Here is a 24,867-nt window from a genome sequence, read left to right on the forward strand (position 1 = left end):
AAAACTCTGTTTTCAAACGACTTCGATTCGAGTGTTTAACATGTGTATGACCAATATCAACAGTATATGTATGTACTGTAGTACAAAGTTTGCAGTTTCATGTTATTCCGATCGAAGGTACAATATTCATAAACTACCTGCCACGTGTATGATTGGGGGTGAGGGCCCTGTTTTTTTAACCCAAAGCCACCAGAGTTCGACTCCCAGGCCCACGTGTAAACATCTGTGGCGAGCGTTGTGTGAACCCGTCTGATCTTCGGCCTCTTCTTCCCTCCCCATCCATCCCATCCACCTCCTTTCTCCAGTCTGCACTAACCCAGCATGGCGAAGTGTGGGTCAAACAAACAAAACAAACATCCCTCGTGACCAATAATGGCACCAGAAATGGGCCCTTTCTCACCCGGCCGCGGATGTCACAACGAGCTGTTTTGGCACCTCACAACTTACGCGCCCGGCATATCCACTGGCAATTGCCAGCGACGCTTTTGTAACGTGGATGTGTACAACGAGTCACAAAATGTTTACTTTTAGTCCGGCTAACGACAAGCGATGAGGTTTAACAAACGCGACGTCCCCATCGCTCGACGCAGCGAGCATCCCGTAACCACCGTGTCGCCAATTACGCATCGCCGATGTTTCATTCCACGTCTCTTATCCTCGTTCGGAGAAACAACAAACAAACACACAGGAACGCGCACAGCCAAGAAGAAGAAGAAAAAGAACCAAGCCTAGGCCACATCTCGCTAGTCCCGCAGTACCCCAGAGGGATCCGGTTTTGGTGATGTTGTAATGTAATAAATGCTGCTGATGATGCTGGTGCCGCTGTTGCAGGCAGACTTACACGACCAGCCTCGAGATGAGCCACGACACCATCTTCGGGGATTTGTCTCTCGGCGCTTGTAAAGAAGAACGTGGATCACCTCCCCCACAGGCAGCAAGCTGTGAGTAGTCGAGAAAGCAGCAGCAGCAGCAGTAGTAGAAGAAGCGGAGGCGACTACGGTGGTGGTGGTAGTGATGGTTGCGTCAGAACTGCGCGACCCGAGGAGGCATCGACATTCGCTCCGCCCACCCCGCACCCCGCCTGTGTCGTCGTCTTCTGCTCGCTCCACTCTTACACCCACCACCAACAACCCACCAAAGCCAACAAACCAGCCACAACAACAACCGACCACAACAACAATCAGCCACAACAACAACCCACCACAACAACAATCCACCAAAGCCAACAAACCAGCCACAACAACAACCGACCACAACAACAATCAGCCACAACAACAACCCACCAAAGCCAACAAACCAGCCACAACAACAACCGACCACAACAACAATCAGCCACAACAACAATCAGCCACAACAACAACCCACCAAAGCCAACAAACCAGCCACAACAACAACCGACCACAACAACAATCAGCCACAACAACCCACCAAATCCAACAAACCAGCCACAACAACAACCGACCATAGCAATAAACCAAGAACAACCACCGCAACCAACAACAATAACAACAACAACCACCACCAAGTTGTGAGCTGCAAGTGGATGAAACCAAACAAGAAGCAGAACTCTGGTGCCTCTACAAATAAACACCGTGCATTTCTATTGTTGTTATTGTTTTGTAAATCCAGCAGCCCACTTTATTGGCTTTTCAGACCAACACTTCCAAGCGGAATGTCTGAAGCAAACTACATTAACCGGTGACATCAACAGTGGTGTTGCCGAGAGATTTAGGGGGCCCGAAGCAGAAATAATTTTGGGGACCCCCCCCCCTGTCAATTAATACGATCTCAGTTAAATGACATAAAATAGAGATGTAGATATTGTTTTGGGGGACTTTTCAAGTCAGTAAAGACAACATTTATCTAGTGAAACGAGAGAAGGGGGAGGTGAATTAGCTATTTGTATTAATCGGTGTTTTAGATTTATTTAGTAGGATTTTAATTCAAGATTATATTTGAAAACCCCTAATTTTTGTTGTTATGAATCAGGGGTATCTTAAGTTACTTGGTGCCCTATCCCTAATACCCCAACTGACTACCAGCACCAACATTGCCACTTCTCGCCAGTCCCGTAACTTCGGGGAGGAATGGCTATAGGGGGGCTGAGCCCCCCTTTCTCGCCCCCCCACCTCGCCCCTTGCTGAAGGCTCATACCCTGCTTTTAAAATTCTTACAGTCAAGTCAAAACTTGTTGGTACAATAAATGTGCCAACACCCCCTACGGTTTTTTTTGTATGTCCTCCCTGTAAACAAGGTCGTGCTAAAATAAAGGTTCGCTCCTCCCTCTCCATCTCTCCCCATCCCCAGAAGTCCACCCCAACCCCCACTGGACAGTCCCTGGAGCAGTGCCTGTTTTCGGGAAAATTCCTGTGGCCTGGGAACGGCGAATGGGGACATTTGGTAGGCAGGCATGTGTTGACGAGCTTCTGGTACGCGTGACACACCCCGTGATGACGAAGGTGCGGTTTGAGTGTCCAAAACAACAATGGATTTAACCGCACTGCCCTCTACTGCACGTACGCCTACGACGCCTGCCTTTCGCGCATCGTGGTCACTCACCCAGGCGCACAACCTGCTGAGCTTCCCAGGTCTGCGCTGTGAACTTCTGTGACCTGACTTTGATTCCCGACCTTGGCTATAACACAAGTGGCGAATAATGGCCTCTTCCACTGGTCCTGGAAGCCCACCACCAACCCGCACTGACCGGCGCGGGGAAGTATGGTCAAACAATTCGCTTGGCCGATAGGATTAAGAAACGACTAAAAATAAGTGTAACTTATACAGCGTCTAGATAACAATAGGGAATCTCAAGGCGCGATTCGGGGAAAGGATAGAGATATAACCAGACATTTCAAACAAGGTCATGCAAAAATAAAGCACAACTAAACCTAAACAAGAAAAACATGTCTGTAGCAGCAGACGAGATTCAATAATCCAGTAAGTGCATTGTGTTAAATCTGTTTCCATCAATATGTGGATTAGGTTGAGGTGTACTGAATGTTGTTGTGCTAATATATATGTATCCTTTGTATATGTATATTCAGTATATTGCATACTAGTTGAGTTCAGTACTGCACGGTATTAGGGTTTGCAGTGGTGTTGCAGTGGTTAGCGCACTGCTCTAGGAACCCGACGACCCAAGTTGTATTCCTGGCCTTCACCCAGCAGTGGATTGGACAAAGGGCTTTAAACGCGAGTTTGCCTGGGAGGTGCCAACACGACCAAGAGACAGACCCATTCCTACACGCAAGACAATCCAGAAGAGCAAGCCACGTGATTGATGGGACAATCCCGAGGCGCAATCCAGGGCTCAAACAACAAACCCACACAGTCACGCAGCGGGCTTGCCATGCATTGCCACGCGTTGCCACGTCAGCAGTGACTAAGATCAATAATGTTTTCCATCATAGATATATATTTTTAAAAGTTAATTTTCACCTCTGAAATTACTTGCTCGTGTCACTGCCAGCGAAAGGGTCTTCGCTCGAGGGACTATAGAGAACTGCTTTTGAGAGCATTTGACCTACTTTATCTGTCGTTCATATCCGTAAAACATCTTGGAAGAGGTGGGAGTTAATGTCCAAACAATTGTGGGGAGTGAAATATCTCATCAAGATGATGCTTCTCCAACCGTAGTACTTTTTTATCTGCAGACGAATTTTACAAAATGTGTTTTTTTAGAAGTGGGAGTCATCATCATTACCACAATCCATGGTCAGATAGCCCGTAGATGTACCCTAGGAGTACCCACGCTTTACCTCACCACAAGTGGGTTGCCGAAAGATGAAGTTGGGTGGGCCGAGATGGGGTTGGGGGGGGGGAATTTGAGAAACAATCCAATTGTTTCATCTGCCACGCAAGGAGGTTCATTGGTGAATCGGCCACCTCTGGATTGAAAGTCCAGTACGCTAACCGTAATACCGTGGCAGTATTCAATACAAACACGTACATGTTTGAGGATAGTTGATTGTATTTGAGAAGAGGCACACGTTAAGAATTAGTGTATTCTCCAGATTATAAGATGCACAATGTCCTTATATTTTAAGCCAAACTGGGTGCGTCTTTTAATCCGGTATAGTAGGTGTGTGTGACCCACCAGGTACAGGTTTGGGAGGGGTGTCTCATTATGGAGCGTTTTATAAATCTTAGCATTCAACCCAATGCAGTAATGGAAGTTTTGGCTACCGAGAAGAAAAATATATCGATAGGAGTCTGTTTCGCCACAGAAAAAAAGCATAATTATATTTTAGTCTATTGGACAAATATTTCCCTGCAGGAGCTGTTTAAGCAAGCAACCTCTGGGCCACGCGACTGGTTTTGGCTTTCAAAGTTGAATCAGCAGTCACAGCCTATTAAACACATTTGGTATCGGTTGCCATGTCTAATTATTGGTGAGAGTCCTCCGTCTAACACCGTAGGGCCCATTCAGCGCAACAGCAAGAGTTCTAATGTCCTTCAAATGACAGTGCTTGTTTCTGTTACAGACCTGAAAATATACTATGGAGGGAGAGGTGGCGCTGTTAACCTGGCCACACGAGTTCAATTCCCGGTCACGGCTAAATCTGTGGCGAGTGATGTGTGTGGCCATGCCACGTGCGTTCCCATTTCACCGTCCCGCACTGACAAGTGTGGTTAAGTATGGTCAAACAACACCAAGCCTCATGACCGACACGACGTGGTAAAGGGCCTTTACAGAGCATTGAATTATCAGAGCTGTATATTATTGTATCGTGGACAGCAATATATACTGTACATTATATCATGCAGTATGAGAATTATGTAAAGTCTTAATAATATTAATCAATTGCATTTATAAAGCCCCCTTTCCACCAGGCATGTATTTAAAGCACTATAAATTAACATAAACGTATTATCGGGCAAGGGGAGGGAAAACTAGGAAGACAATCTAATTTAGAGAACCGCAAGCAAGAGGAGATACATTATGCGTCTTGAGGGAGGATTTAAACCACACCACCGTTGCCTTGTGAATACCAACGCTCGGTTTGTGTCCATCAGTCACAGTGCACATCTCACACAATAAACGTACACCAGCTTTTCGACACCAGTATGAGATGACGATTGTCTGCGGATGAGACTGGTGACAATAGCAGCCAAAGGACAGGTCAACAACCACCGCCTCCTACTCCTTTGTAGAGCAACGAGTGTAATTTTACATTGTGGTGGTTGATGAGCCAGATAGTTGCGTCAGGAGTAGCAGAGTGTATGGTTGTGATAATGCCACCTCCGTTTTGTGTATCGGGCATTGCGTCACGTTATATGTTCCATGGCCTTGTTCAGGGTAACCACAGTCGCACACTGCTGCAGAGTTTAACGTGTTTACATTTGTGCATCATCTGTCATGGTTTGTGCGGTTGTGCTTTAAGGTTGTGGCCCATAAGCTTCGTGGAGTATTGAAGCCAGGGATATTCTGCTTTGGCTATTTTGCAAGGTGCGAATGAGATATCAGTTCATGTACACGTAATGAAGGTGAACACGGTAGCAACAGTGGGCAACGGGGGATGTTGATGGCGAGAGAGGACTTCATCAAGCAGTAGATAGACAATGGCTGATGGTAGCGATGTTGAAATTGAGTACCGTACTTTAAACATCTGATACCGTGCGTGGTCTGTGCAGCATCAGAATATTCTATTGCATGTGCAAACGCTTAGCAACAGTGAGTGTGCACAGTAGGTGCATACAATCCATACCTTGGCCTCATTTACACAGACCGCATTGCCCAAGGCAAAACCAGTTTTTTTCTATTTTCCTGGTCGCATTTTCCAGACACGACTGTCTCCGTTGAGCTGTCGCCTGGTTAAATGTAAATGTGGTGGTTCATCTAGCAATGCATTTATTGTAGGCTTAGAATATGCCTGCCGTGGAGATGGAGCGATGAAATCAGTTGTGCGGGTGCTACTTGGTGGATTTATTACATTGCAGGATCCTGAGATGTGGTGGCTGCTTTTGAAGCGGCCTTCATTCAGCAGTGTATAGACCATTGCTCATGATGATTATGTACAGGAGTACATGTGCAAGAGTATATGCATGTACATGTTTGTTTATGCATAGGTCGACTCAGCCTTAAATTATGACCTGGTGAAGTGTGTGTCAACATTAGCACTGTGGAGACAAAGGGAGCCAGGCGTGGTGTTGGCCACCCACCCCTTCGTGTGCAGTGCTGGCCTTGATAGGTGCTCACTAACATGACTTGCCCCAACAGTCTGTTAAGGCTACATGTATGATATTTGCCTCTGTCTTTGTGTATAGCAGTAGATGTATGTGTGAGCATGTGTGTGCGACGAAGTTGGTGCAGGACAAATAGATTATTTGCAGTGACTCAAACCGTGAAATTTATCCTCTTAAAATACTGTACAACACCATCCCATGTCCTCGGGTGTTGCTGTAAGCTTTTGTGGAACGATGCAGATTTCCACAATTTTTCTCCAAGCTTGAGGATGATTGCACTTTTGAGTGAATTCCCAAGACCAATTCCATCGGTTTATAAAAAAAAAATTTGGCAACAAATAGGATTGTGAGTGTGATGGCCCTTGACACTTTGCTCATGTGCACGTAAACTGCGAGCTTTATCATCCACCCACGTTGAAAACTGGGCTATCTACCAGACAATTTTGTCTCATCCACAGTGGAGTGTGTTCAACCACCACACTGCAGGTCCGAACCCTTATTTCTCTGCATCTTTCCTCGCACTGCTCGACTTCTCTCCCATCGCCTCTTGGCCCAAGTATCTTTTTAGAACATATCTATTATATTGTGCCCTCGACAGTGCTGTCGGTTGCTGGTCGCTTGGAATTTTGGGATTTTTTGGCCAGTGCTCAAGCAACCTTGATTTAAACAACTGCATGCAACTTTTATTTTAGTTGTGAGGCAGAGTTTTATATATAAAGACAAAAATCCCCCTTATACCCTTAACATACTTTTCGGGCAAGTGCTGTTAGCAAGCACCTATGAAGGCTGGCACGGTACACAGGGTGGTTGGTGGCCAACACCATGCCTGACCGCCTTTGTCTCCCTAGTGGCGATGTTTACACACTGCACCAGGCACTCATTTGAGGCTGAGTCGACCTAGAGGACGCCCAAGACCTGTTCAAATAATCGTCACTGGTGGTGGCCGTGAGTGGGAATTGGACTTGGGTCACTGGGTTTAGAGCACAGGGCGCTAACCGCTACAGTACACAAACACAAATAATGTTTTCCAACCCAAACTATTTGTGGGAAAAAACATCATTTTCAAAAAGACAATTGCACACCCACACGACTGACAGCATTTCTAGAAACACATTACATTGCGGATAAAAAAAAAAGTGTCTGCTTGGCGTCTCACACACAGACGTGAGACGTTCTTGAATTTTCAACAGCAAAAGCCGAGCCAAGAGAGAGAAAGAATGTGTCCACGAGGACGACTGACCACTTTGCAGACAAGGCGATTGGGTCAGTTTGTGTGCCCGAGTGGGATGGATGAATGCAGCACCGGATGTGAGTGATCGCGACTTTGTAAGTTGGGACTTCATCCAACAGTGGATAGCCATTGGCTGCTGTTGATGATGTTGAAGGCACGGTACTTTAGGGGTCGTCCATAAATGACGTCACGCACCTAGGTGGGGGGGGGGGGTCAGAAATTTGTGACGATGTGTGACGAGGAGGGGGGTTGAGGAATGTGACGCCACATCAAAATGCGCAACTTTAAATAAATATAGACAACACGTTCTACTTAATTAAATATACTTTTAATTAATGTTTTCTCCTACAACATCAGAGGGCAGCGGCACATTAAATACGCACTACAATGACAATAGTTTGAAGCGATTTAAAACATGTTAAAACAAATTTGGGGGGGAGGGGGTGCAGAGCTTTGTGACGTCATATTTCAGGGGGTCTGACTTTTTGTGACGCCGTGTAACGAACGGGGGGGGGAGTCAAAAATCGTCCAAAATCGCGTGACGTCATTTCTGGACGGCCCCTTACTTTAAAACAAATAATCTGACACCTCGTGTGGCGTGTGCAGCGTTAGAAGATTGCCACGCGTGTAGCTGTACTCCAATTGTCTGCATCGACACGTGCACTGGGATGATGTTCGATGGACGAGACCGGTGACAGAATTGCAGTTAAAATGAGCGAACGACCACCGCGAAATATTGAGCGATTAGATCAGTTCATTTGCAGGAGTGAGATGGATGATGGTAGCGGGCACTGGGTTCGTGAGCCATGGGCTATTGCGTGAGCCATCATCACCTCCTCCTCCTCGTGTTCGTGGTGGGGTTTCTCCAGGCACTCCGGTTTCCTCCCACGCGGACCAAACACTCATTGATGGTATTGTTGCCAAACATTCACATCTTGAGATTCAGTGATGCTTCCTGGGTGAATAATTGTCAATTGAAATTGCCATTGTTCGATTGTGGCGTGAGTGTGTGGGTATGCGCACCCTACATTGATTGGCCAGGCTTTGTGTGTCCCACAAGTGATGGCATTGTCTATCCAGCAGTGGATAGACAATGGCTTCTACTGCCGCTGCTGCTGCTGTTGACAAAATACCAAGCGGCTGGATAGTAACAACCCAGCCATAAGCAGCCAGCCGGCGTGGTTGGCCGGCCTTGGCTGGCGTCTCTCTCTCTCGCTCATCTCGCGTGTACATGTGGACGTGTACATGTGGCCGTGTACATGTGGACGTGTATATTTTTACAACAGCGCGCTGGATGGAACGCAGCACCCCCCCCCCGCTGCTCCATCTCGCCCCCTCCCCCATCTCCCCCCCTCCCCCATCTCCCCCCCCTCCCCCATCTCCCCTCCCCCCATCTCGCCCCCTCCCTCCCACCCCCCATCTCCCCCCCTCCCCCCATCTCGCCCCCCCCTCCCCCCCATCTCCCTCCCCCCATCCCCCCACCTCGCCCCCTCCCACCCAAAGGCAGCATGACCCCCCCCCTCCCCACGGCAGAATGAACCCCCCCAACCTCCCTCCCTCCCCCACCTACCTCCCTCCCCCCTTCCCCCTCCTCCCCCAACCCCCTCTCCTCCCCCTCCCCCCAGGCAGTCAGCAGCCAGCAGGGGAACGTGGCGTGTGTCTGTGCGCCACTTGGGCCGCGTGTCGAGACAGGGAGACAGGGAGGGAGCGAGCTGCCGTAGAAGCCCCGCGTGGGATGCGAGTTCAGTGCCCGCGCTGCTGATTCTCCTCCTCCAGCCTTGTTCACTGCGTTGAGAAGACCACGGCGTGCGGGTCGGGGTGGTGTACGGTGGGTTGGTAGGTAGGCGAAGGTAGGAGAAGGAGGAAGAGGAGGACCAGTTTAGACGGTGGATACCTCTTGTAAGTCAGCCCATCGTCTCCTTTTGTTAGTGTTCCTTCAAGAACCGTGGCGCTGCTGATGCTGATGCTGTCTATTTAGTCATCTCTCTCCGATGCTCATACACCCGGCGATGTGGACCCGCTGATGTTGCCAGGCATGGCCAACGAACCGAGGCAGGAGCTGGTAGGCAAGAGGTTCATGCGCGTCTCCGCCGAGGGCAGTGCGGATTTGGAGCGGATACACGAGTGGCAATGGAGAAGCGGGGTCATCCGAGCCGTGTCCCACAAGGAGAGGGCCCACCTCGACCTCTCGGTATGTGCCGTGTGTCCGTGTGTCTGCGTGTGATGTGTTTGTGTTTTGCTGGTTGTGAATGGTTGTGGTGCTGTTAACGCGTTTGCGCCACGAACCACGGCGACCCGAACCGGTGACGATTATCTGAAACCGGTCTTAGGTCTCCCCCAGGTCGACTCAGCCTCAAATGGGTACCTGGTGCGGTGTGTTAACATCGCCACTGGGGAGACAAAGGCGGGCCATCCACCCACTCGTGTGTGCCGTGCCGGTCTTCATAGGTACTCGTAAACAGCACTTACCTCAAAAGTATGTTAAGGCTAGACGGGGGATCTTTGTCTTTGTGTGTGTGCTCACGGCCAACATCAGTGGCAATTATCTGAACCGGTCCTGGGCTTCGCCAAGGTCGACTCAGCCCCAAATTAGTGCCTGATGCGGTGTGTAAACATCGCCACCAGGGATACAAAGGCGGACGCTTAAAGCACTTTGCTGGCCTCAAAAGTCTGTTAAGGCTGTACGGGGGATCTTTGTCTTGTTCTTGGGGGGTTCATCAGGAGCTTACTTAATAACTTGTGAACCTTCGACCAAATCGCCTTGAATGTGCCTTATGTCTGGAAAGCTAAGCTGGTCCTTAGCCTGGTTAGTGATCATAGATTAGGTGCTTGCCAGGTGTTGTAGACTTGTGGTTTTGGAAAAGCTGGCCATGAGATGGTGTTGAATGTCACCGTCTGATTTGGACATCTCTCCTGTGAAAAAGCGCTTTATAGCTCATTGGATTCCTCCCTCCAGTCTAAATAAAGATTGTGATTCTCGGTTGGCAAGGTGGAGGTTTTCATCCGTGTCCTTTCTCCCGCATGAAGCCAAAACCCACTTATTAGTGGCGTGACTTTTTTTAAAAACAGTCTTGAGACTCGGCCATAACTGGATGATGCGTAAATTGTCATTTTTGTTGTTATGTTATGTAGTGCGCATTTTAGGCTGTGTGTTGGTATGTGGTTGTTCTATCTGGAGGATTTGGCTGGGCTTTGTTGTGGCCATAAGGAAAGGGTAGCCAATTATTTACAGCCCTGTAGGGTTTCGTGTGTGTGTGTATATTATCGAGGAATTCTCAGAATTAAACGTAATACGTTTCCCTCCACTCGGGAGGGAGGGGGGGGAGAATACAATAACAGTACGTGAATGGTAAGACAAAGGAGACCCCTAGTATACACTAAGCTTATCTCCATACACAGTGGCTGAGCAGTGCAGCGAGATTCCTGTTGTGATGTAGCAGCCACCGACAATGCAAACATGTGTGCCAATTTGTTGATACACACTCCCGTCAACCAGCATTAATATAACGGTACATTTTATTTTAGGTATATAAAAGTGACATTCCATGTGGTATTCGATGGGGTTGGTTTTGGAACATGTGTGTTATTGCCAAAATCTGGATATCGTCAACGTGATTTGTCTTAAAAAAAAACTTGGGAACACAAATGCTGTCTAATTTTGCTGTTGTACACCACAGTGTTTAAGACCGGTGGAAATGAAACAAATCTTCCGTGATGTGATGTGAAACTGCGAGTGTGTTGCTAGTTTGTGTTTAAAGAGTGTGAACCCGATCCAGCAGCTGTCATTCGTGAGTGTTTTTGTAGCGATGCAAAAATAACACGAGATAATTACTGGGTTGACACTTCGGATTTGAGCGGTAAAGCAAAGGACATTCAAAATTAGACTCGTAGCACAGAAGGGATTAAAATAGCTCTACAGTATTGGAATCCGCATTGGTGAGATACAATAATGATACATTTTGTAGCGTCCAAATTCCTAAGCATATCAATACGGTGTACAGGACAAATCATGTATACACTGTATAAAACAGCACATTAGGACAAACTCGAATAATATAATATAAACAAATTTCACGTGAATTGGGTGGCTTGATCAATCAGTTGCTTGACCAGTGAGTGGCATGACAAACCATCACGAATTTAATGCAACATGAGTTGTCGACTCGAGCCCAGACACATGTGGGGGGGGGGGGGTTATGTGTTCACGGTTAGTGTCTTTCTAACATACAGGTAGCAAGCATCCTCTGTGTATACGTTTACATCTGACTAGCTATCGGATATCTCAAATCATTCATGACCTCGCACCTACTCACCTTTCTGATCTCTTCTCTCATTACTCTCACTCCCCGCTGCAGCAAACATGGCCTTGCCTCTCTCGGTCACATTTTACTCCGATCTGCACATTAATCTCCTCGTAATGGGAGCTTGTTCCTTCTCTTCTGCGGATCCTCCAGTCTAGAACGGATTTTCCTCTTTCTAATCGCCTTGTCTCACTCTTCTGTTCACAATTCACACGGAGGGTTTGAGGCTTTTCCATTGCATCCGTAGTAGATCCCGTACACTGCTTGTCTGTTTATATAAACAATACTGTACTGTGTTTAGTTATGTGTAATTCCTTGTTTTGTCATGGTTGTGTATTCCCCATTCATGAATATGCATTGACTGGAGATGATTTTGGTGGGTTTTTTTCTAAAGAATAAACGTATTCAGTATTAATCAATATAGCACAGCTTGAGAAGGCCAGCATCGACCAGTAGATTATCAAAAGGGCTGTAAAAAAGAAATATCACCAGACCTCTATTTGGCAAAATATGCAATCATGTCTCTTGTTTTAGAATCAAAGTTTACAATTTCACAATTACGTTATGTTTATTTCGCGCGTTAATCCTTCCCACTGAGCTGTGTAAGATGAAAAGGTCGAGACCATACCTGGAGGAATTTGAGAGCTGGAACAGTGGCTTTAGTGCTTATTGTGTGCTGTGACTAGATTCTCCTTAGAGCCTTATTGTGTCTCACCTTTCGTTTTCGTGTACTGGTTTCATTTAGCATGACTGTATTGCGTTGCTGGCCACACTAATCGAAAAACATAAACCCAGAAGATTTTCCAAGAACCAAATATGTCACAAGTACACACTTGAATGAGACATGCTAAAATATTCCACGTGTGTTTTGTGTGCACGTATGTGGAAAGAGAGAGGGGGGGGGCTTTGTGACATTTAGTAGTTTCACTCAATGCATCACATCACGGAGGGACAGTCGTTTGGCAGGAAGTCCGCAGATACATGCTGCCGCTGACAAAACCCTGCCACCCACTCACTCCTTACGAGTCCACAAGCCACATGATCCCCCAGAGTCACGCATGTTCCCAATTGCGCCGCAATGAAATCACTATTTCCATACGAGCAGAGGAAGGCACTTCATTAAGTGGTGTGGTTAGAAATCCAAATTATAATGAATTTGTCATTGGACACCAGACAACGTTTTGTTTTGACCTAACATCCCATACCAAACATTGTCTGGGGTCCAAATACAGTGTCATATTTGTTTTTTGGGGATATGTTTTTGTAATTTCATTCAATTCCCCTGTACCATTCACAATGAGCTAAGCACCCAGCATAAATTGATTAATCATTTTTTAAAAATAATAATTCCGCCCCTCCGTCAACTGGTTAAACCCGATGACTCGAGTTTGATTCTTGCCAATGGCTACAGTGGTGAGTGACCTGACCCCGGTTTTGACCTCTATCACACCAGCAGTGGATTGGTCATGACTGATTATTCTGCTTTATTGAACTGCATCAGTTAAGGGTACTTGTTTTTATTTAACGTGTGTATTCTACAACATACCGCATGGCATTGCACATATATAGGCTATTTCTCTCTTAAATGTGGAACATTATCTTGGATTAATTTAAGTAAACGTGTGCCAGGTAACTCTGATTATGCACAATTACGTCTTGTATAAAAACAAATCCAACAGGAATGCACTTCATTCTAAACATGTAATGTGGACCAACTGTGCTGTGTGTACATAATACAGTGGTTCAAACTGTTCAGTTATGTTGTAGAATGTCGACGTACGGTCACTGGTATTTCCTGCTCTTGTGGCACAGTACAAAAGCATTTGAGCGGACATCTGCCAGCATGTGTGCACTGGGAGAAGGGGGGTATCGTTGCAAATCTTGAAAGCGTACACTGCGAGAGGAATAACACTGGTTCGTTATGTGCCGGCAGAAGCCCTGCTTTGTTTGGTAGCCTACATTAACCACTGTGGCTGAGTTTACATATTAAAAAAATATGATACTCATTTACATGCATAATGCACTTTCATTTTTATACATACAACTGTAATGATATACATCTCTTTTCAAATGTTTCTTTGTATACTATGCTTTACTACATGGATTATTAATTCATTAACATCATAATCAGGAATACCCTATCCACTGCTGGATGAACGCTTCCTTTCTGTCGTCGCTGTTACTCACGGGACACAATAATTAATCTCGATCCTGCGTTTTTGGGCTGATCTCATCGCTCCGTCTCTGATCTTCTCAGACGTGATCCTGTTTTTGGCTGCCGTTCCTTTGTCAGTCTCGATTAGCACAGTCGACTACGTACGGTGCGGAAGAAGTTTCAACGTACAGTACATACATTTGCTATAATTCCGTCTAGGAATGTGTCCTGTAAACATCCACTTATAACAATCAATTTGATGGCTGCAGTTTACACAAGTTCCGACCAACGTGCCCCTTTGCGTGCGTGCAATTCCAAGCGTGCAGCTCTCTCCACGTGTCTTTGCGCACTTCTCAGCTTTTGTTCCATTTCCTTTTGTCAGATTCCACGTTTCTGATCCATTTGTCAAGGCAGGTATTAGACGCTCATTGAAAACATTCGTCCTTTGACATATTGGAATGTTACTCTTCATTATCAAGGTCGGTTTATCCAAAAGCACTCAGACGTGCTTCCGTTCACCGCTTTATTTTGATCCTGGCCTGCCTCCTATAATCCCCAGAGTTGTATATCTATACTGATGTGTTTTCTAGGTTGTGCCCCTCGAATGTCTTAGAATGTTTAGCAATTTGTCGTACGATCATCAGCAGCCATGATCAATCCACTGCTGCCACCATCGAAGGAACCTGCGGTGTAGCAATGCAATATATTTACGTGATCTAACCAAAATAAACCTGTTATGGATATTGGTCGCGAAAGCCTACGTGTTAGACGAGTAATACAACCTAGCCCCTTGCACAGGTGAGCCTATTTCATCTTACATTTACATCCGTGAAGAGTTTCTCAACAAACGTACCTTATCAACACGGCGCATGTAAACCGGTATATCTACCACCGTCTGCATTGCCTCCGAGGCAACTTCGTCAACAATAGAATAAGCAGAAGCTAATGGTGATGCTTGGCCCCACCCTGACAGCGTGTGTACTCTGCGCCCAGTCATGCCGTGTAAATATAAAAACGCAGAGTTGAAGTAATGGGTTGAGTAATCGTGCTTTAGATTGAACCTCGGCGAAGAAATGAATGTGGGAGAAATAGGGAATGGTTTATGGGCTCAGGGCACTTGGACACAGCTGCCTGTTTTGGGGGATGGGCACATTTATGCCTGCACACACTCACACACACAAAGCCCCGTTTGTGTCTCGGGGCCCGAGATGGATATGTGTCTAGCCCCAGGAGTCGGTTAACACTGCAGATAAGCTCGGTAATTGCTCGCACAGGAGCTCTATCTTTGCCGAATTGAATGGAGGGACCGAGTTGGCCATTACCACCGTTGCAAACAATGGAAGAAATATTATTGTAATTGTTACATCTCAAAACGTGGAATTATTCTGCCACTGGAAAAACAACAAAAAACAAGTAGAAGACTGATTGTTAAAATAAATGTAACTTTTGTTTTTAGAATGAAACGCACGACTTTTCTTATAAACTATATTATGTAATGATATTATTTTGTAATTGGAGAGTGGTTATACAGGAGTGATGGACATCGATTGTGCGGGCGAACAGGGTTGATGGTAAGTTGGTTGACAGGTTTCTGAAGCAATGATGGCATGTGTATGAATAATTGCATTGAAACCGGATATATTGTATTCTTCTCTGAATGTCGTGGAGTAATTATGGAATACATTTACTGTAAATATTTGGTGCCAAGGTGAACAATGACATTTGGGCTCGGGTAGCACAATAATCACTGTAATTAAAATTCTGATGTAAGAATTTTCTTTATTAAAATACATGTACCGCAATAGATTGTACAATGCACATTACATTTCCACACAGCCATTATATACTCAAACTTAAATATCCATATCACCTGCAATGATATCCTTTTGTTCAAATAACGTTGTGCATTGCACGTAGAAGACATTAGTAATACATTACATTTACATAAAATACCAGCTGTTTTTAAATGAAAACTAATCTTTGAAATAATGTGTGACATGCTGCGACCAATTTACAGTTTTCTGTTCCACCGTGCTCATATGTTGATTTCACGCTCTCAAACGATGGCAGTCAAATGGTGAGCTGGTCCCCAACTGTTTGGCACGGTAGACGAATGTTTGCCAATGCAAACGCAGTTATTTTAGAAACTACTGCACGAGCAAAAACTATTTACACGCCTCTGCCTCCGCTTTGCAAAAAGAAAAGTCATTATCATGATGAACCACTGCCGTGTTTGAAAACAGAATGAACGCCATGCGCATCCCGTTTATGACGAGCAACGTTTTTTTCCCCTCCATCCCAATGCCGAGGCACTGATTGTGTGCCTCGCTCTCAAAATACTAATATGCCCAAGCCTCTCTCCCCCCATGGCAGTCACAGTAACAGGATCGGGGATGGATGGCTTACCCCAGGCTGGAATTTCCTGTTTTCTGGAGCGTACACAACCCAGCTGGACTCGCTGTTCTGTTTTGCGGATATATTTTCTTGAGTGTTTCTACTCGACGACTTAAAAAGAGGATTGCGGTGCGGTAGTAAGTTTCATAGGCACTGGCGTACTCTTAGTGCCTTGTCAAGTGCGGTATATCTCTATAAAGAGGCATGCCAGTGTATGTTCTTGTACTCTAATTTTTTTTAAAGGTGGTCCATGTAAAAATTGTTCAATACTTTTTCTTTTTCATTTAGAACGAGAAAGCATATTGGTAAAAGCCTCCTGTCGTATACGTTTGCTTCTGATCGTCGTGTATTCTTTCAGATTGTTGCTTCCACCACATTTCTATTGTTACTTTGTACAGATTTTCTGTGTTACGATGGTATTTTGTCCGTATTTATTTTATTTTAGGTTAATCGTTCTAATGAGCATTGGAACTTTGTTGCGCGAGAGACTTTTCTTTGATGCCGTTCCAGCTCTTTTTGTTGTTTCGTTCTTTACCGTCATACTTGAGCCCTGCATTGCACTGAATTGGATGTCACTCGTTGGCTCGGGTCTTCCTTTTTAAAGTGGCCGCAAATGTCAATGCTTTCTCACCTGGCAAAACAAAGCCTGTCAATAATTTTGTGGATGTGGTTAAAGTATTGTACGAAAAGCTGTCGTTTTCCATGAGCAGCAATCCGCTCAATGTTTGTCACATTATCAATGTAATTCCCAACAAATGTAAAGTCACATGTTTCTCCAGTTCCACATTAAGGCAGTAACTTAAGTATGATTTGCTAATTAACATTAGATCTGTGTGCTTTGAATATAATTTAAAAAATGTACCTTGATACTGAGGATGCAACGATGCATCGATTTGATCAGTAAAATCAATTCTTACACTCGCAATACATGCATTTAGCTATGCATGTAAGATTCAATTACAGTACTTTCGATTCATATGCCTTGTACGTAATGGGTTTTGGTGACCTCCGCTCCCACTAGACACAGCTTCGTTCACCACAATAGAGAGAACATTGATTCTTTGATTGAATCTAAACCCCAAATCATGGCAATTCATTGAATTGCGAGGGTGGGGGCAGGGTCGATTTTTAAAGACCTATAGATCTTACATTACTGTACTGCAGAAAGATGATTCAGGATTTATCTTTTCATTTTGTTGCATTGTTATGCACATTTCTTTAGTTGAGTGACACATGTAATGCAATTACTGAACTGTATACAATGCAATTTGGCTTTAAATTCAGTAGCACCCAGAGATATCTGAACACTGAAATACAATAGCACATGCACGCATTGTACACTAAATGCGAAGTGATAGATTGTGTTGAGCGAATGAATTATCCACATTGCAAATTCCCTACACCAGAAACATTTAAAATGTGATCATATTTTTCTACCCTTTAAATTACATAATCCAGCAGTTAATCATTGCACAGTGCCAATATTTTATTGTCAAAATAGTTTTTAGAGCAAAGGTATTCATAACGTCTTTTATAATGTCCACAGATCATTTACCTTGTTGTTAGGATATCTGCAAAGCTCACCCGTAGTCTCCTCGGCTGCCCCATAACTCTGAATTCTGGCAACCGCGTTAAAGACAGCTTGGTAGTCTCTTGGGTGTTTGCATTCCTGCAGATTTAAGATCGGGCCCCAGGGGAACGGATCACATTTGGGCCGAGCAGATTAGCTCTGCCCACCACATGAAGAGAGGGACAGACGTCCACCTTCAGCCTCACCACGTGGTTATGCAAGTCGGATGTGTAATATTGCTGCACGCCGATTGTAGCCTACTCGAGACGGTTCGTGTCCGTGTTACAAAGTCGCTTTTGTTTAATATATAGGTGAGCCATAGGCCTGAGTCATTGCACAGGTGTGGCGTGCGGGCCCTTTACGGAATTTGGGTTTGAAGTGAAACCGCTCGAAGCAACATCCCTGCACACAGTTCAACTCTGTGGTCGATCTTCAAAGGACACGCAATCAACCATGTACTTACCCTGACCTCGCCTTTGCTGTCACGCAAAACTAAAACTGTAATGTAATAACCATAAATTAACTTTTTTTTGCAGCCTCTTGAATGTTTGAATGTCACTGTTATTTGAGAGTGTAAATACAGTACTAGCACTGTTAGGCAACATTCATGATCATGATTCACCATCCCTACCTTCGAATTACTGTACTGTACTTACCTGTGTAAATGAGGCAACTGTGCGACTTCCACAGAGAGTTTGTTTTTCTTTTATACAAGGTGCTGCTTCTGACAACCATGTTAGAAGCTTATACAGTTGAACGATTAGGTAATTCTCGGACAATTGCTCGATTTCAATTTAACAAGAATGTTTTCACTGTGTACGCGCGTGTGCCACACGATGTACTTTTAAATTGTTTACATTTGTACTTTTAAATGTATCTACAGAGCAGTGGCACTGCAACAGCACCTGTTGAAAGATCTTCGAAGCGTTTTCTGGAGCGTGATTTTATTTTGATGTAAACAAATGTTACGTTAACGCACGCAATTCTGTGCACAGTCCTCTTGTGCGTGCAATAAAGTCCCCGTGTAATTGGACACGTATCGATTTAAAATATTGAATTCGGCAAATAGAATACTCTCCACACAGAAATGCGGAATGCAGAACCATGCGTTCGCAGTGTCCGCGAAAGTACAAAGTGACAGCCCTCCTACCATCAACTTCCCAGTGCCAAACCCATCAGAAGCATGACTTACCAGCCCCCTCTGACCAAGGCTGGCCTTGTTGTCCCTTATCCCGTCACGCCCTCCACCCACAAGCCCCCTTTGTGTGTCCCGCTGGCTGCCGTGGGCCCTGCTTGGGCCAGCATTGTCCCGTCGATGGGCCCTTTGTGTCTGTCTGTGACAGAGCGGCAGCTCTCGTGCTGCTAACAGATCCTGCAAAAAGACGACGTTTTGTGCTGCTTACTGATGGGCGATGGCCGGCCGGATGGTTGGGAAGGGAGGGGCAAGGGGACAGCTCGAGATGGAAAGTTTCCCTTAACACAACCCAGGGCATAATGTTATGTATACAGGCTCTGGCTTAAGTGTGATGTTTTGTCTAAATTGTATACTTTGTGGTTCCTTAAGTGTTCTTGTCTGCCCCAGTTTTGGTCATGATTTTGTTCCTTTCCTCGTCTCGAAGAGGACAAAATATAAAGTGTGCTTAAGGGAACAAAAATATATAAAAACTTGATCCCACAGACCACAGAATGTGTATGTTATTCAATTACGCCAATGCCTTTCTCCCCGGTTATTAGATAGGCCCCTATGGGAGGCTGGAATCATAGACAACAGGTGTGAATAAGTGTTTCATTATGCCTGTACCGGATTGGATTACGCCGAAGTATGTGGCTAGTTACGTAGATTGTGTTAAATTACATTATGGAGGCAGTGGGAGAATGCCTACTGCATTATACTTCTGTCACATACAATTTTTTGGTGAACAAAAGCTAACATCGTGGTTAACAGTATATGGTATGCATTAACAAGTGTTGGCGTTTATGGGTAAATTTTAAGAGTGGAGTTTTGATGAAATGTGTTCAAAAGGATACGCTGCTTTGCGTCAAAACCCGATGGAGAATAAATTGACCTATTCGCGATGGCACACCATGCGATAATCATCTTTAATGAGCTATTTTGTGCTCGGGTTTATATTTCTCTCTGCAATTATAAATCAAACTTGCTGCTTTTAAAGACTGGTGCGCTGTTTAGTTTGCACAATGCAAAAAACGCTCCAGAGCCAACAAGGAGGGGCCAGGATAGATGGATGGATGGACATGTATACATGCAAAGGATTTCAGATAGTGTTTAAGTCAGAAACAAGGCATGTAAAGCACATTTGATTCCGGAGAAAGTGTACAATGGTTTCATTTACATTACTTAGGTCTGCAAATATGCTCTACTTCAGCTGCACTTGGGAACAAGTAAATGGTGAAGGATAAGCCCTGGCCTGCCCTTTTGCACGTGTCTCTGGAAACTCGATCAGCATTTTTCTTTTGGTGACGTGCCGACCATCGCCAAAGCTCGTTTTTGGTGATTGAATTGCCATGAATGTGGGCAGAGGGTGTGGGCCAGTGCTTTAAACATCAAGGTCGGCCCTGTCGCAAAGTACAAAGGTTTTGTTGGTCCTGAGCTACAAAATTTGTCACATTGCAGAAGTTTTTCAACAGTTCACGTGCAAACATCATTGCCATGTGGAATTCCAAACAAAATGGTTCGTAGCGCCAAGTGCGCTTTCTGTATTAAGTCGCCGTAATCAATAGAGGAATATTTTTTGCGATGTGGAACAATGTGAACGCAATGACATTTCAGCGAGTAAATTTGTGCCAATAGTTTAGCGACCTCATCTAAACCTTTCCATCGTGACTAGTGCCAGCATTGTTGCCCATAAAACACATGAGGTGAGCTATTTAATGATATTTTTATTGAAACATTGTGCTTCTTTAATGGCCCTGTTGTAAATGGGCCAGTTGTACATTTATGTTAGCACGATGCCAGAAAAAATGGGAGATTTAAAGAAAAAACAATCATAAGCAGTGGGCTATAACACTTACCACGATGTTCGGACTTGGATTGTAATCACGTATCGTATAACATCGATTTGTACGCCCACAATACATACAACAATTATAACACGTAATCATTGAGTATTTGTAATTCGTGCAACTCCAGTACACTATATTAAAAAAAAAGATTTTTTTAATGGACCAAAAACTGTACACGAGTCAAATAAACGTTACAACTGTGTTAGTAAAAACGAGACAACACAATTGGAAAACCACATTTGAACTAACCCTCTAATTGAATTGTGACCTAAAATTTGACATTTCATGGAATCGCTGGAGGGATGAATAGTATATGCTACCTTGCACAATTACAGTGCTGCAACCCAAATGTTTAAGAATAATCATACACAATACTTTTACAACTCTTCATGGCACTGTATTTTTTATGGTAAATGCTTCGGTAAAATCACGATTGTGTATGTATGTTGAACTTCTTTTGCAACGTACGTAGCCAACCGTGGTAATTGGAGATTGACTGCATTAATAATTATTAATATTATACTATACTCTTGTGGTTAAACATGTTTACTTATCACAGGTTTATTCCATATTAGCTCACAATCTTTCAATCGTAACCCATATGCAAACAACCACATGTTTATCATCAAGGTTGTGTACATTGGAGTACTCCAATTTACATACAGTCGTGCAATAAACTGTTCTTACATCACCAAGCCATGTATTCTGTACCTTGTCCCTTTTACTCAGACGTTGTAAGCCACCGTGCTGGTGTTTACGGCGGTTAGTGTGAGAACCTGTATCTGGTGGGATCTTGCTGATGTGCTTGCCTTGATTACTGATGCGGTTAAGGCGACGGTAAGAGGCAGACCGGGCTGGTAGGGGGCCTGATGCCCACAGGGGGCGGTTTTGTTAGTGGTGAGATCAGGGAAACTGTTGGTGAGCAACCACATACCACCATTCCCACTCTCTAAAAAATCCTAATCCCCGTCTTTGTGCCCAGCCTCCCTCGGCTAGCTAATGATTAAAAGGCAAACGCCTGGCTGCTCATGGGAAGAGAATGCTTGCCTTAGTATCCAGCGTCAGCCTTGCAATTGCACATTAAGGCCCCGTTCACACCAGGCTGTCAAATTTAAGTGTTGATGCAAACACTGCGTTCTTACACACTGGGGTATTGATGGCTCTTAACAACCAGATGATGGTCCTGGGTAGGGAATGGGTATGCAGTGGTGAGTGATAACTATCCCTCAAATATGATCATTATTATCATTTTCGATTTAAAGCTTTCGTGACTGCAGGGATTCATCTTCTTGGTTCTTTCGGTAAAGTCACGTAGAATGGAAATAATAAAATAATAAAAATAAAACATAATCAAATAATTCTCACGACGTTTCGGCCACAACGCAAGCAGCTGGTCCACATTCAGACTCTGTCTACTCGACAGACCTGCTCTCCACCTGAGGACGGCTTGCTTGCGTTGTGGCCGAAACGTCGTGAGAATTATTTTATTATGTTTTATTTTTTTTATTTTATTATTTCCATTCTACGTGACTTTACCGAAAGAACCAAGAAGATTAGTATCATTGTTTGTGGCCTATCCACTGCTGGATGAAGGCATATATTTATCATGCGATGCCACAACCAAATCCCTCCTCCAAATTAGCTGTCATCGCTTTATCTACGTGGTGGTTTGTCCTCTTCGGCATGTTCCCTCCGATGTTTGTTGTTCTGTGCAGTTTGGTAAAGGTTGGGCCAGGAGCGGTTCAGATAACACTTGCCCCAGCAATATTAGCAGTGACCAGGAATTTAACTTGGGTCGGCAGGTTCATAACACAGCGTGCTAATCACTGCACCATTGCTCCACATCGTTACAGTATTCCATGTGATTTCGGAATTACTGCACTCATCATTGCATTGCTGAAACGTAAAAAAAAATGCTCATCACATTCATCAATAACTGACTTAATAAAAAATATATAATCGGTGACGTTTTGGACAATGTCCCTTCTTCATAGCACATACACAGATAGGCCAGAGAGGAGTTAATAAGAGTTGGAGACTGCACTTAACCTCATGGGGCTTAACGAAAGTAATATTTTTAACATGTTTCAGTTATATTGTAACATGTTTTAGTTATATTTTAACATGTTTTCTGATGACCAGTTTTTTCAACAGTAACGAATAATATTATTTTAAGGCAGTGTTATTTGACAAATGTGATTTTTGTTATTTGTGCCAACACGTAATGTCATTGCTTTGGAAATTGGATGGTCAAGACCATGAACACCACAAGACCCGACTGTAAACAAGCGGAGCAGTGCAGTGTCTGTGATACGTGCCTCTCTTGGCAATGTCAACATTCACTGCCTGTTATCAGTTAAGTCACCAACCTCCGGCTAATGTTGACAAAATTTAATTTTTGTCTGGGCGTCCATTGTTATTTCAGGATGGTACAGTTCATTGAACATATCAGAAGGTTTTTTTTATTACGAATTTAAAGTTATTTCAGGCATCATCACAGCCCACTTATCTTAAGTAGTTTATTAAAACACGATTAAGTTTGATGATCTGCGTCAGCTGTTGCAGATAGGACATTGTTTTGATTAGGATTATTCCGCGCAGTCCCAGTTAGTCTGTCAAATGCTACCAGTTCATGCTATGTGTGTGTGTGCGATCTTAAAACATGAGCGTCTAAACTACAGCATATGGGCACGTGATTGTTAAACTGCTGATTTATGTTGGAGACTTGCAATTTTCGGTCGTTGAAATCATTAGCGTGATTTTCAATTGTTCCACTAATTTCTTTTTTCACTTGCACAGGAATGCACTCCACTGTATTTCTAATCCTCCAAAACTATGGGCTGTTGTTGACCTGTTTTCCCCTAATCTTATCGTGGAATGTGTGACCGTAGTTTTCCCAAAACGGCCTACATTTAACTGTGTACAGAAGTAATTGTGTTGTTGAGGATGTCTACGGCAATGCCGTACTATATAAACCACCACCGTAGGTTGAAATTTGACGGGGGGGATTTGTTAAGGCTGAGAGACAAAGGCATCAATACAACATCTGCATGTTGCTCAAGGAACCCATTGAGGGTATGCTCAACCTTTTACCCCTGACACTGAGGTCACTTGCAACAGCAGCCGTAAAGGCATATAATCAATGCGAGAGCCACTAGCATCAGCACTACACACTACACGTACAGTTTCCTTCTCAGACCATCTGCTTTGAATGTGGTGCACGCCTCTAATCCAGTTCGGTGGAGGCGGGTTGGTGGATCACACAAATGTCACGAAACTCCCTTCCCGTGGGCGTTAAGGTGCCTTCCCTGACTCGCCAGGAGAAATGGACTAATCGCCATCTGTTTCCATCTGTATGGGGATAAAGTGTTGCCTCCTCGCATCCTCCGGTTTCCTCCTACTTGTGTAAACACTCATTCATTAAACAATTAACACCCAATGCAGGACCCTCCTGAATACGAGTCCTGCGATTTTTGCTGTCCTGTATAAGTTGATTTCCTAATTTACTGCAAGTGTGAACTGGTTTGCTGATGGTGGCAGCAGCCGGTTTGATTTTGACATTGGTGAAATGTCCGAGCCGTACTGTACCATAGCCATTTATGTTTCACAGCCCTTTGAGTTGTTGTTATTACGTCTTGAGAAACCCACTACTCTCAAAGCTCGTTTTATGTCCGCCCGCAGTACCTTCTTACATATGGACCGCTCGTGCGCGCTGTCTGTCATGCCGAATATTTGTGCGGGACAAGCCACAATATTATCGTAAGGTTGCCCGGAGTGTAGCTGTGGAGGATGGTGACCTTTGAAAGAACATTCAGTCTTTTCTTACAAAGAACACCCTGCGTACGCCAACCTTATTCAGCAGCACGCACGGCTCACTGGGCACACGCCAGCCCTTGCGGCTGCTGCTGCTGCTGCTAACTGTGGAACCCGCGATTCAGACGTCAGCGCATTGGCTTGTGTTGTTCGCTTTGGTTTCACCGAGTCCAACATTCGGCCGAGTCTGGCCGCC

At 44.6% G+C, this 24,867-nt stretch overlaps 2 protein-coding genes across 7 annotated transcripts in view; one reads left to right on the top strand and one right to left on the bottom strand.

Moving 5' to 3' along the window:
• Positions 1-1,031, bottom strand: part of LOC144721541 (receptor expression-enhancing protein 1-like) — a 43,036-nt gene extending 42,005 nt beyond the window's left edge. Inside the window, exon 1 of the mRNA XM_078599226.1 lies at positions 842-1,031. Within this exon, the coding sequence (XP_078455352.1) occupies positions 842-873 (32 nt within the window). The 5' untranslated portion in view covers positions 874-1,031. The remainder of the gene's footprint in view (positions 1-841) is intronic.
• Positions 1,032-9,042: 8,011 nt separating this feature from the next.
• LOC144721545 (putative JmjC domain-containing histone demethylation protein 2C) overlaps positions 9,043-24,867 on the top strand; it is a 131,323-nt gene continuing 115,498 nt past the window's right edge. For all 6 annotated transcript variants that reach the window (XM_078599229.1, XM_078599232.1, XM_078599235.1 and 3 more), the window contains exon 1: positions 9,043-9,608. In XM_078599229.1, the coding sequence (XP_078455355.1) occupies positions 9,441-9,608 (168 nt within the window). In that variant the 5' untranslated portion in view covers positions 9,043-9,440. The remainder of the gene's footprint in view (positions 9,609-24,867) is intronic.

Source organism: Lampetra planeri, chromosome 12 (genome assembly GCF_965212315.1).
Source record: "Lampetra planeri chromosome 12, kcLamPlan1.2.h2, whole genome shotgun sequence".
Lineage (NCBI taxonomy): Eukaryota > Metazoa > Chordata > Hyperoartia > Petromyzontiformes > Petromyzontidae > Lampetra > Lampetra planeri.